General features: G+C 40.9%; 2 protein-coding genes across 2 annotated transcripts in view; one reads left to right on the plus strand and one right to left on the minus strand.

Moving 5' to 3' along the window:
* LOC126484006 (unconventional prefoldin RPB5 interactor-like protein) overlaps positions 1 to 8,500 on the minus strand; it is a 41,437-nt gene extending 32,937 nt beyond the window's left edge. The window contains exon 1 of the mRNA XM_050107325.1: positions 8,250 to 8,500. Coding sequence (XP_049963282.1) covers positions 8,250 to 8,333 — 84 coding nt within the window. The 5' untranslated portion in view covers positions 8,334 to 8,500. The remainder of the gene's footprint in view (positions 1 to 8,249) is intronic.
* Positions 8,501 to 8,624: 124 nt separating this feature from the next.
* LOC126484007 (uncharacterized) overlaps positions 8,625 to 14,675 on the plus strand; it is an 88,916-nt gene continuing 82,865 nt past the window's right edge. Inside the window, exon 1 of the mRNA XM_050107326.1 lies at positions 8,625 to 8,993. Coding sequence (XP_049963283.1) covers positions 8,877 to 8,993 — 117 coding nt within the window. The 5' untranslated portion in view covers positions 8,625 to 8,876. The remainder of the gene's footprint in view (positions 8,994 to 14,675) is intronic.

A 14,675-nucleotide genomic window follows, 5' to 3' on the forward strand; every position in this document is an offset into this window, starting at 1 on the left:
GTGGGGTGCGCACAAGGGTTTTTTAGATTAGACAACTCTCCATCCAATCCAGATAACGAAAGCTGTAGGAAACCCAGAAGTATCATTTACAATTGAAAGAAATGCTTCCCACTGGTGAGAGTACTAAAATCAAAATTCTATAGGTAAACTGCCAAAGCATTCATAACAAAGAGTTTGAAGCACTCATGAAAAGTAGTGAAGCTCACATAATAATAGGTACAGAAAGCTGGTTGAAACCTGAAATTGGCAGTAGTGAGATTTTGGCGGGAAATTTAAGTGTATATTGAAAGGATAGGCAAATTGAGATGGTGTATTTGCTGCAGTAGACAAAAGATTCAGTATCAGTGAAGGGCATAAAACGACAACTGGATCCTTCTATCGCACACCAGACTCATCTCCTGATGTAATGAAAAATTTCAGAGAAAACCTCAGATTGCTTGTACATAAGTTCCCTAATCATACTGTAATCATCGGTGGAGACTTTAATCATCCAACAATTAAATGGGAAAATTAGTTTTGTTAATGGTGGACGTGATAAGACATTCTGTGAAACTTTACTAAATGCTTCTCTGAGAAACTATCTAGAACAGATAGTTAGGAACTCCACTCATGATGGAAATATATTGGATCTAATGGCAACAAACAGACCCAACCTCTTCGAGGATGTTCACATTGAAACTGGTATCAGTGACAAATTTCAGTAATGTCATTTCTCAATGACGAACCTGAAACTTTCAGCCCTACTCACAAGGGAACCTCCCCATCGCACCCCCCTCAGATTTAGTTATAAGTTGGCACAGTGGATACGCCTTGAAAAACTGAACACAGATCAATCGAGAAAACAGGAAGAAGTTGTGTGGAGGTATGAAAAAATAAGCAAAATATACAAACTGAGTAGTCCATGGGCAAGATAGGCAACATCAAGGACAATGTAAGCTCAGGAACATCGTGGTCCAGTGGTTAGTGTGAGCAACTGCGGAACGAGAGGTCCTTGGTTCAAATCTTCCCTCGAGTGAAAAGTTTAATTTTTTTTTTATTATCAGACAATTGTCAAAGTTCAAGCACTCACACATAATCAACTTCGTTCTCCAAAATTCCAGGACATATTCAGACTTGCTTGGATATATGCAGGATTTGATGGTCTACACACGGAAAAATTTGAAAATGTTAAAACTTATGTTTTGACAGAGCACAGGGAAAACTGTGCGACTCTGAAACTATTGCATTCATTTGTTGCACTCTTATGTTTTCATCACTGTTTTGGGAGTGATTATCACATCCACAAGAAAACCTAAATCGGGCAAGGTAGAAGAATCTTTTTACCCATTCGTCAAGTGTGCAAGTTAGGTGGGTCGACAACATATTCCTGTCATGTGACGCACATGCCATCACCAGTGTCGTATAGAATATATCAGACGTGTTTTCCTGTGGAGGAATCGGTTGACCTATGACCTTGCAATCAAATGTTTTCGGTTCCCATTGGAGAGGCACGTCCTTTCGTCTAATAATCGCACGGTTTTGCGGTGCGCTCGCAAAACACAGACTCTAAACTTATTACAGTGAACTGAGACGTCAATGAACGAACGGACAGATCATAACTTGGCGAAAATAAAGAAAGTACACTTTTCACCTGAGGGAAGATTTGAACCAAGGACCTCTCGTTCCGAAGCTGCTCACGCTAACCACGAGACCACGGCACTCCTGAGCTGACACTCTCCTCGATGTTGCCTATCTTGCTCATGAACTACTCAGTTTGTGTATTTTGCTTATTTTTTTCATAGTTCCACACAATTTCTTCCTGTTTTCTCGACTGATCTGTGTTCAGTTTTTCAAGGCCTATCCATTGTGCCAACTTATAACTAAATCTGAGGGGGGTGCGATGGGGAGATTCCCTTGTCAGGAGCATGTAGAGGAATTCTGGCTCAAGTTTAAAATAATAGTTGACTATGCACCTGATAGATACATACCCAGTAGAACAGTTCATAATGGATGGGAACCTCCATGGTATACAGTCACTGTAGGGAAACTTCTAAAGAAACAGAAATTAATGGATAATAGATGTAAAACAAAGCATAGGGCTATAGACAGACAGAAGCTGAATGAAATGCATTTGGCTGTCAAGAGAACAATGTGTGATGCCTTCAATGACTACTGTAGCATGATGTTGTCAAATGTCATTTCACAAAAGCCAAAGAAATTCTGGTTGGATGTAGAGGTTGTTAGAGGCACCAAAGTTAGTGTCCAGTCCCTAGCAAATGATACAGGAATTCATATTGAGGGTTACAAAGTAAAAGCTGAAATGCTTAATTCCATTTTCAAATGTTCCTTTACAAAGAGAAACCCAGTAGAGTTGCCCCAATTTAATCCTTGTACTATCAAAAAGATGAATGAAATAAGTATTAGTGTCAGTGGTGTTAAGAAACAACTGAAATATTTGAAACTGAACGAAGCTCCAGGACATCACGGAATCCATGTCAGATTCTATACCGAATTTGTGGCCGAGTTAATCCCTTTCCGAACTATAATCTATTGTACATGCACCAAAGAAAAAAACTGCCACATTCTTGGAAAAAGGCACAGGTCACACCCATCTACAATATGGGTAGTAGAACTGATCCACAAAACTACTATCCAATATCCTTGACATCGAGAGGTATTTTGAACAGAATGACCTCATCAATGCCAACCAGCACAGATTTTGAAAACATTGCTCATGTGAAACCCAACTCACACTTTTCTCACATGAGGTACTGAAAGCTTTGGATCAAGGCAACCAGGTAGATGCAATGTTTCTTGATTTGCAAAAAGCATTTGACTCAGTACCACACCTAAGCTAATTGTTAAAAGTATGATCATATGGGGTTCCAAGTGAAATTTGTGACTGACTGGTTGGTTTGTTGATTGGGGTTGAAGGGACCAAATAGCAAGGGCATCAGTCCCTTGTTTCAAAGGTGGTCCATTCGGATGGATTTACATCTCAGAAGAGTCATAACAATAAAAGGGAAAAGGTTAAAATACATAGAAGTGCAGTTGTGTGGTCAATGGTGAAAACAAAAGGAGGGAAGTCAGCAAGTAGGCAACCCCAAGCCTACGCTAGAGGCAGGAAACAGCCCACCTATGATGCAGTACAGGCAAGACCACCTGCTATTCAAAAGCGTTCAACTGCTAGAATGTAAAAGTGTGTATTGAAAAAGGAGACTAGCCAAATCTAAAAAACAATAAAAACAGAGTAAAGGGGAGAGAAAAGAGGATCTTGGCCAGGGAGGGGAGACAGGAATCTCCAAACACAGCTTACATCTACATCTACATCCATACTCCGCAAGCCACCTGACGGTGTGTGGCGGAGGGTACCTTGAGTACCTCTTATCGGTTCTCCCTTCTATTCCAGTCTCGTATTGTTCGTGGAAAGAAGGATTGTCGGTATGCCTCTGTGTGGGCTCTAATCTCTCTGATTTTATCCTCATGGTCTCTTCGCGAGATATACGTAGGAGGGAGCAATATACTGCTTGACTCTTCGGTGAAGGTATGTTCTCGAAACTTTGACAAAAGCCCGTACCGAGCTACTGAGCGTCTCTCCTGCAGATTCTTCCACTGGAGTTTATCTATCATCTCCGTAACGCTGTCGCGATTACTAAATGATCCTGTAACGAAGCGCGCTGCTCTCCGTTGGATCTTCTCTATATCTTCTATGAACACTATCTGGTATGGATCCCACACTGCTGAGCAGTATTCAAGCAGTGGGCGAACAAGCGTACTGTAACCTACTTCCTTTGTTTTCAAATTGCATTTCCTTAGGATTCTTCCAATGAATCTCAGTCTGGCATCTGCTTTACCGACGATCAACATTATATGATCATTCCATTTTAAATCACTCCTAATGCGTACTCCCAGATAATTTATGGTATTAACGGCTTCCAGTTGCTGACCTGCTATTTTGTAGCTAAATGATAAAGGATCTATCTTTCTGTGTATTCGCAGCACATTACACTTGTATACATTGAGATTCAATTGCCATTCCCTGCTCCATGCGTCAATTTGCTGCAGATCCTCCTGCATTAAGGGATCACAAATTTAGCATTGGAGGGCAGTGTGGAGGGTAAAAATCGTAGAGGGAGACCAAGAGATCAATATACTAAGCAGATTCAGAAGGATGTAGGTTGCAGTAGGTACTGGGAGATGAAGAAGCTTGCACAGGATAGAGTAGCATGGAGAGCTGCATCAAACCAGCCTCAGGACTGAAGACCACAACAACAACAACCTCCTGCATTTCAGTACAATTTTCCATTGTTACAACCTCTCGATACACCACAGCATCATCTGCAAAAAGCCTCAGTGAACTTCCCATGTCATCCACAAGGTCATTTATGTATATTGTGAATAGCAACGGTCCTATGACACTCCCCTGCGGCACACCTGAAATCACTCTTACTTCGGAAGACTTCTCTCCATTGAGAATGACATGCTGCGTCCTGTTATCTAGGAACTCCTCAATCCAATCACACAATTGGTCTGATAGTCCATGTTCATTAAACGACTGTGGGGAACTGTATCGAACGCCTTGCGGAAGTCAAGAAACACGGCATCTACCTGTGAACCCGTGTCTATGGCCCTTTGAGTCTCGTGGACGAATAGCGCGAGCTGGGTTTCACATGACCGTCTTTTTCGAAACCCATGCTGATTCCTACACAGTAGATTTCTAGTCTCCAGAAAAGTCATTATACTCGAACACAATACGTGTTCCAAAATTCTACAACTGATCGACGTTAGAGATATAGGTCTATAGTTCTGCACATCTGCTCAACGTCCCTTCTTGAAAACGGGGATGACCTGTGCCCTTTTCCAATCCTTTGGAACGCTACGCTCTTCTAGAGACCTACGGTACACCGCTGCAAGAAGGGGGGCAAGTTCCTTCACATACTCTGTGTAAAATTGAACTGGTATCCCATCAGGTCCAGAGGCCTTTCCTCTTTTGAGCGATTTTAATTGTTTCTCTATCCCTCTGTTGTCTATTTCGATATCTACCATTTTGTCATCTGTGCAACAATCTAGAGAAGGAACTACAGTGCAATCTTCCTCTGTGAAACAACTTTGGAAAAAGACATTTAGTATTTCGGCCTTTAGTCTGTCATCCTCTGTTTCAGTACCATTTTGGTCACAGAGTGTCTGGACATTTTGTTTTGATCCACCTACCACTTTGACTTAAGACCAAAATTTCTTAGGATTTTCTGCCAAGTCAGTACATAGAACTTTACTTTCGAATTCATTGAACGCCTCTCGCATAGCCCTCCTCACACTACATTTCGCTTCGCGTAATTTTTGTTTGTCTGCAAGGCTTTGGCTATGTTTATGTTTGCTGTGAAGTTCCCTTTGCTTCCGCAGCAGTTTTCTAACTCGGTTGTTGTACCATGGTGGCTCTTTTCCATCTCTAATGATCTTGCTTGGCACATACTCATCTAACGCATTACGTACGACGGTTTTGAACTTTGTCCACCGATCCTCAACACTATCTGTACTTGAGACAAAACTTTTGTGTTGAGCCAACAGGTACTCTGAAATCTGCTTTTTGTCACTTTTTCTAAACAGAAAAATCTTCCTACCCTTTTTAATATTCCTATTTACGGCTGAAATCATCGATGCAGTAACCGCTTTATGATCGCTGATTCCCTGTTCTGCGTTAACTTTTTCGAATAGTTCGGGTCTGTTTGTCACCAGAAGGTCTAATATGTTATCGCCACGAGTCGGTTCTCTGTTTAACTGCTCAAGGTAGTTTTCAGATAAAGCACTTCAGAAAATTTCACTGGATTCTTTGTCCCTGCCACCCGTTATGAACGTCTGAGTCTCCCAGTCTATATCCGGCAAATTAAAATCTCCACCCAGAACTATAACATGGTGGGGAAATCTACTCGAAATATTTTCCAAATTATCCTTCAGGTGCTCAGCCACAACAGCTGCTGAACCAGGGGGCCTATAGAGACGTCCAATTACCATATCTGAGCCTGCTTTAACCGTGACCTTCACCCAAATCATTTCACATTTCGGATCTCCGTCAATTTCCTTCGATACTATTGCACTTCTTATCGCTATAAACACGCCTCCCCCTTCACTGTCCAGCCTGTCTCTGCGGTATACATTCCAATCTGAGTTTAGAATTTCATTACTATTTACGTCTGGTTTCAGCCAACTTTCTGTCCCTAGTACTATATGAGCGTTGTGACCGTTTATTAATGAGAGCAGTTCTGGGACCTTTGTGTAGACGCTCCTGCAGTTTACTATTAGCACATTAATATTGTTATTCCCTGTTGCATTTTGCCTACTCCTACCTTGCTGCGTCTCAGGAGGCGTCTTGTCGGGCCTAGGCAGGGGAACCTAAAAAACCCCCATGTGCACTCCACACGTACTCCGCTACCCTTGTGGCCGCTTCCGGCATGTAGTGCATGCCTGACCTATTCAGGGGGACCTACATTTCTCCACCCGATAGCGGAGGTCGAGAAATTTGCACCCCAGATCTCCGCAGAATCGTCTGAGCCTCTGGTTTAAGCCTTCCACTCGGCTCCAAACCAGAGGACCGCGATCGGTTCTGGGAACGATACTACAAATAGTTAGCTCTGATTTCACCCCGCGAGCGAGGCTTTCTGCCTTCACCAATTCCGCCAACCGCCTGTACGAACTGAGGATGACCTCTGAACCCAGACGGCAGGAGTCATTGGTGCCGACATGAGCAACAATTTGCAGTCGGATGCACCCAGTGCTCTCTATCGCCGCCGGTAGGGCCTCCTCCACAACTCGGATGAGACCCCCCGGCAAGCAGACAGAGTGAACACTGGCCTTCTTCCCCGACCTTCCCGCTATTTCCCTAAGGGGCTCCATCACCCGCCTATCGATGGAGCTCCCAATAACTAATAAACCCCTCTCCCCGTGTGCCTGCTAGGACCTTGCTGAAGGAGCAGCCACATGTCCACTCACAGGCAGAGCGAGCAATGCCACACGGCCAGCCTCCACATTGACCCTCCGCCTCATGCACCGCGAACGCCGCTGAACCCGCCACTCCCCTTGGGGAGAGGTGGCCCAACCGCGCCCAGTACACGCGAAGATGTCTCGACAGCAGGGACAATGGGTGAAGCATGTAACACCTGGGGTGTACCTTGCGACGCACCAGACTCCCCACTGCCGCTACACTCCGAGGCAGCAGCCTGAAGACGGCTGACTGCGGCCATCAACACGCTCAGCTGTTCGCGAACAGTGGCCAGCTCCTCCTGCGTCCGTACACAGCAGTCACACATCCTATCCATCCTAAGGAACCAATTTACTGAAGAGAGTTAATCAACCTTTAAATAGACTGCTAATTCACTAAAGGCGGCTGTTTATTCACTAAACTGTGGTTGCTAGGCACTTCTTGTAGAAAACAATGAAAATAGCACTACCTGTCTCTGGACTGTATTGAAAACAAACACTAGGACTACTGGCACTATGGTTGACTAAAGGGACTCTCTCTGACTGTATTCAAAACAAACACGAAATCTATGGAACTATTAATAGCACTCGACAATTAAAGCTTCCTAAAAGCAAATACACACGGAAGAAGAAGTGACCACCCTGCCCCTACTCCAGAGGGAGATTAAAAACCTTAGAACTGAAAATAAAAACCACTTTCACAGAGGAAGCTGAGAACCAGTTCAACCATCCAGGAATCGTCTGCCAATATTAAAGGTAAAGTGCACCGAAGTATGTACTCAGTACGCAGAGCCAAAAGAAGGGGGCATTCCACCAAAATGTGGGCTACTGACTGGAAGACTCCACAACCACAAAGTGGGGGGAGCTTATTACACACAAGAAAACCGTGGGTCAGCCTGGTATGGCAGACGCGGGGATGACACGGGGCGGTCGAGTCCTATCGGGAGAGGTGGAAGGAAGAACGCCACGGGACAGGTGTCACCTTAATCGCACGAAGTTTATTAGACAGGGAGGTAGCCTCCCAAGAGTTGGCCCATGATTGTGTGAAGGATGATACATCTATGACATCCACATATCATTGCCTGATTCTGTTGGAGGACTACTAAAGCTATTCATTTACATTTTCTTGGGGCCTTTCATTAGTGTTGTTGAATATCATATCTCTCTCTCTCTCTCTCTCTCTCACACACACACACACACACACACACACACACACACACACACACACACCAGTATTCATATTGGTTGTTCACTCCCATCAAAGGGCAGAACTGCAAAGTTTAGAAATCTTATTTTACCTCATCGTACGTCTGTTGCAACAACGAAGTGTACGTCGAAGTAGCTACTTCTTGTGGAGGTATTACCACGTTCTCCTCTGCCATTGCAAGATTTAAATAACGATGTCAGGTTGTAGCATCAGCGTAGTGATGTGTTCACAACATGAAGATATTTCATTATAGCGTTGTAACGCCTTCACGTGCCTCACAGACTCACACCGTCACACGACTTCGTTTGAAACATCCAACACAATCCCCCCACCTTACTGCCATCAAAACAAACCAACGATGTTAAGCAATTTCGCCAAAGTTCCTCTGCAAATTACTTTGGCAGACGCTTCACTACAGTTTAAGAGCTTGTTTATTTTTCGTTTCTACCTTTTAGAATTGGAAGAAATGTTATTCTGGTGTATATACGTGATCATTCAGTTTTGTACGTAGGCGCTAGTCGTGTTGTATTGAAATATTGATATAATATTTTAGATTTTGTAAAATAACATCTATGAAATGAAGACAGGGCACAGTGACGGATGTAGTTGTACATAAACAATGGAGCAGAAGTAATATATTCGTTTTTGCCGGTGTTAGTAAATGCTTGTAGCCTTGAATTATTTTATTCTATTCAGGGGGTGAGATGTACCTATAAAAATGTCGGTGAATACGTCACAACCGATTGTGTCACATTCTCCAAAAAATAACAGTAAGCTGTGTAGTGCAACGAACGTGCAATCAGTGGATATACCGGGAGAAGATTTCGAGTATAGTGTAAGTAAACAAAACGTGTTACTTTTTCGGAAGTATTTTGTTTTGAGTAGTACAGTATCATGTTTTCAATTTGCGTTAAGGGGTACAATACATCGAATAAACCTATCACACTCAGTCTTGTATTAAGCGGATACTTAATTTCCGAGGCATGGGAAACATATTTCGGACTCTGTTTTAAGAATGTTTAACAAATGGAAGATCTGTATCAACTTCACAGATCCCACTGCAGCAGACCTGTGACTTTTTTTGCCAAGAGCTACATTACACAGCCACTCCCCCTTTCACTGATATTTTTCATTACTTAGCCGAAAATAATTTCGATATTGCGTGATCTACTTGTATGACTGTTCTTCTAATTCTGTATTTCCCACTGTCCTTATGAAGTCTAATGGAAGCTGAACCATTGGCAGCCTCTGTTCTGAAGCGTACTGTTGTAGGTTGAGTAAATCATTCTGTAGTGTTGGTTCCTTGCCCTTTGATTTGACACCGCTTTGGTGGTAAACATGTCAGTTTCATTACTTATCTATTCAAGCAACAACTTTGGCCGCACAAAGCAGAGAGGAGCCTGTTCCAGACCTCCCCACCACACAAAAATTTCAGATGATCATCAAGATACAAAAACACAGATCACGGTATTACAAGCCTTCTATGCCACTTATTATTAGAGTTATCATTATTTGAAAGGAACCAATAGACACAGAGTCAGTCTGTATATGATGCTAAAAAGAGGCCAAGACCGGAATGCGATCGAAAAGCTATTCCACATATAACTTCAATACCTACTTGTTATGATATACTCATTCCACTCATGTATCCTTCTTAACTACAAGGAAAAAAAAAACAAAAAAAACACATCTAGTTAAAATTTAAAGCTAGTTCCCACAATGAATCTTGCACAATGCAATGTCAAGAAGTAAAATCTATGTGGTTGAAGCAGAACATGATGAAAGGCAGTTGGAAAACACCCAGCAGAAAAATATCTAAGCAATATAAATATTGGCAAAATTGTAGAGGTAGAAAAACTACCTTGTCAGCATTATAAATTGCATTTCCGTTAGTCACATGGAAATTAGTACTTTTGTTTACCTGTGTGCCAGATAAAAAATCAGTATTTCCAATAAACAACTGCATGACATTATTAATATACATGAAAAATGCTTACATATTGGAAAATATAAGTAAGAAATGCAATTCATAAACAGTGTGTGATGACAGTGGTAATGTTACTGATGACAGCACCACTGAAAGAGAGTTACCAGACATGATTTTCAGAATTTCCTTCACCAAAGAAGAAACACTAAATATTACTGAATTCAGATTGAGAACATATGCCAACATGAGTAATGTGCGACGGGAATGGAAAGAGAGCCTATCATGTGGTACAATACTAAGGGCCCTCTGGCATGTATTTCACGGAGGTTTGCAGAGTGTGTATGCAGATGCAGATGCACATCATCTTAAAGTATCCAAGCATCTTAAGATGCAGCGTGACCTATGGTTCAGATTTGGTATTCATTCATTCATGTATACTGTTCTATTAATCACATCATGGAGGACAGACTTCAGGGATGTGAAATAAGAATCTTGAATCCTTATTTGCTATTTATCGTTTTCCAGAGAAAGAAACTAGTGACTGGTACTGTTCATAATATTGTATACAAGTCTTGTATTAACGTATTCAATTAAAGCAAAGGAAAGTTCATAACTATTTTAAAATTTTTAAATGTTGCTGTCATTTATAAAGTATGTATTGATGTAGGTTCAAAATGTTAATGATGTGAGAAGGAATTTCTCCATGCCATCAGGTCATAAGATATACTTGACTAGAAGAGTCCAAAGTGAGTCACTTGAAGATCATGACTGTTAATCATATTTCTTAGAGTCGGCATGAGAAAAATTACTCAGGATGTCTTTTCAAGAAGTGGTTATGTGTTCCTCCCAGTGAAGCTTTGAATCGATATTGGCACCTAAAAATTTCATGGATTTAGTTTCTAAATCCTTTGTCACTCCCAAAGACAAGTGTTGAGTTTTGTCTGGGTGGCAACTATAGCTACATGATTACTTTGCAATTCACACTTAAGTGTTTGGTAGACAGTTCATAGCACTACTTTCACGCTATTTCTTGACCATTTCTCTCTCAAATATCACATTGGAAAAATGAACATCTAAATCTTTCCACGTGAGCTCTGATTTCTCTTATTTTATTACAATGGCTATTTCTCACTATCTAGGTGAATGTCATCAAAATATTTTTGCATTCAAATGAGAAAGTTGGTGACTGAAATTTCACAAAAAGATCTTGCCACAATGAGATACACCTTCGTTTTAGTGATTGCCACCCTAACTCGCTTAATATATCTGTGTCACAATCCCATGTTTTGCAATAATGCAAAATGAGCTGCCCTTCTATATAAACTTTTTCGAATGTCCTCCATCAATTCTATCTGGTAAGGATCCTATATAATGCAGCAGTACTACAGAAGTGTAGGTAGTCTTTTTAGTAGATTTGTTGCAATTTCTAAGTGTTCTTCCAATAAAACGCAGTCTTTGGTTTGTCTTTCCAACCATGTTTGCTATATGATGGTTGTTCTTAGTTTAATTGACAACCTTAAAAATTAGGGTAGTCTAACATGTAACTAAAAATTAATAATTTTTTTTTTTTTTTTTTTTTTTTTTACGTAAACGTGGACGATTTCACACTTTTTATTGCCTAGGGTATGAGGAATTTATTGACATTAAGCCATTTCAGTGCAGAATAAAGTGATCCATAGTAGTAATGCTGTGATGTGTGGGAAGCAATGTTCAGTCAGTAGCATAGCATAGAACAGACTAAGCTAAACAATGAGGCAGTCAGCTAATTGTAACAATGAGAAAGAAAAGTCAGGTTTACTGGAGACTGGGGTACCACCTGTCTGCTTTGGCCAATGACATCACCATGGTGAAGAACCCTATTTCGAGTATATCCAACATGGCATCCAAAACATCAATCATGGCAAATGCAAAAATATTACATGAAGTGATGCACTCAATAAAATTAGTGGGGCAGCTGTGGCAAAAGTGGGGTTTTGGATGGGAACAAACTAAAAATTCAACAAAAAAAAACACTGTTCAAGATGCATCATTTGGGGGAGGGAGGGGGGAGATCGCTCAAAACTGCTAAAAAGTAAAATAAAAAAACCATGTAAAACACACTGTAGGATCATGGTATCCCAGTCTCCAGTTAATCTATATTGCTCGACAATAGATCAGGATATCAATACCCCCCCCCCCCCCCCCCCCTTCCTCCCCCACTACAAAAGCCAATATACCAATCTTCAGTTGACTTACATAGCTCAGCCCAAGACCGGGATACCAATAAACCCTCCCCATAACTACAAAAGCTAGTATCCCATTCTCCAGTTCACTTATATGGCTCAACTGTAGAAGAGGACACCAATAACCCCCCTCCCACCACAAGTACACTAACCGGTATCCCAGTCTCCAGTTCACATATATATATACCTCAACACCTGAGGAAAAGTGCACTTACAGTGTCCTCAGATTTTCTGTTGCGGGTTGTGGTTGGTAATTGCATGCATGGTAAATAATAGGAAATGAACATGCTGAATGATGAGTCGGATAGGACAAGACAGCAGAACTCATGAGAAAATAGTTTTCTATAAACTTCATGAATGGATAATTGTTTTTTTATTGAGTCATGAAGGGAAGGTAGGTGAATCAATGCTTTTTAATGAAATCATGGGAGAAGGTAGGTGGATCAAGTTTTTAATTAAATCATGGAAGGAGGTAGATGGATCTATGTTCATTAATACTAGAGTTGCATGTTCAATATATTAATAAATGTTGAGCAACCTACCTTCTCTCGTGATTTACTGAAAAAAATTGATCCACTTACTCAGTGGTTATACAGGCACCTAAGAGTACAGTTTAAATTTTACAAAATATTCTGTTTCATTTGAGAACGTTCTACATTCCACTGTGCCATCATGTAATTTCGTACACTCCACGTAATGACAACTGTAGCACACCAGATGACGCAATAATGTACCTCACAAACACATCGCCACCGCATAATTAAATCAATAGAGCACACCACCTCTTCATACACCATGCCTCTACATTTTACTCCTCTTCCTTTCTAAAACAAACATGCCGCTGCTCGATGATATTACACAACACCTCGCGGTACAGTGGAACTATGTCATGGGTCAGAGAAGCAGGGAGATATCCTATGACAAAGTATCCCCAAAATGTCAGAGGATAGAACCCTGTAGATTTAGAACTGCAGTGCTAATTTCAACAGATAATTAATATATATTTCTGATTGAGACAAACTGCCTTACATTACCCAAATAGGAAACAGTGAATGGCAGTGCAGGATTCCATACACCATAGAATTAGAGCTTTGCTAGTCAAATGCAGTCAAAAGCTCTACTTAGATCACACACATTAAGTGGACTTTATATAATTCTTACTCTCTAAAGCTGTTTAACAGAAGCAGCCACTGCAGACATCCTCACAATCCTTTTTGCATGCAAGGGCAAAGGCATCAAAAGTATATGGGGGCCGTTATTAAACGTTTAGTTTTCATCACATAGTTTTTAATTTATGGATGTATTTCAGTTAAAAATAAAAAAAAATGTTCGTTGTCATGTATGAATTTTAATTAAAAGGCCAAAGTAATATAGTCATTGGCTTCATCACCTGTTAGGTCTGGAGGGCTTTGGCAAATGTGTCAGGTTGTCAATAGCTGATGAACTGCCGCATTCTGATGGGAATGAGAGATATTATAAACAATAGTCTTGAGATCTTTTGGCAGTCCATGGCAGAATATTGAAGTTTGCTGGAGTTTATGTCTGCATAATCTGACTCTGAGTGGACTACAGAAGGTAATGATAGATTCCAGCACCCATTGGTACAGAACATAATAATAATAATAATAATAATAATAATAGTAGTAATAATAATAATAATAATAATAATAATAATAATAATAATTCCCGTGGAGGCCCGGGAAAAGAATAGGCCTCCGGTATGTTCTGCCAGTCGCAAAAGGTGACAAAAAGAACAAACCACTAATAGGGCTAACCCCCCTTTTAGTGTGATTAGTTGGTTCAGGACAGAACTAAAGAAGCCTCGGGCAAGCACCGTCATGGTCGGGGATGACGCTTGAACCCTATGCCTGCCCACAATGGTAACGACACTGCTAGCCAACTGGAAAATGATTTAAATCCAAATAGAGGTGTTTTGCAGGATATGCTTCCTGCAACCACCCTAGAAGGAAAACAAAGACAGAGGATGAGATGGTCAGATGAAGTTAACCGACACCTCATCTTCTGTTATTACCAAGCAACAAACCTAGGAACCAACTCAACTGGATACAGATCACAAGTATACACAGCATTTATTACCAGATACCCAGAATTAAAATTTTTAACAGAACAACGACTAGCTGATCAGATCCGTGTAATAATCAAAAATAACAGGATACCCCAGTCAGAATTAGAACACATCAAACAACAAGTACAACAAATACTGGAACAAAATAATGTGCAATCAGAAGAAGAAGAAGAAAATACAGTAATGGACTCAAACATCCCAGAGCAAACAAACAAAGAACAACACGCATCAATTAAACAATCAGAGGAAAACAAAATCTTAAGACAGCCACTAGAACAAGCA

The sequence above is a fragment of the Schistocerca serialis genome, chromosome 6 (assembly GCF_023864345.2).
Source record: "Schistocerca serialis cubense isolate TAMUIC-IGC-003099 chromosome 6, iqSchSeri2.2, whole genome shotgun sequence".
Taxonomy (NCBI): Eukaryota; Metazoa; Arthropoda; class Insecta; order Orthoptera; family Acrididae; genus Schistocerca; species Schistocerca serialis.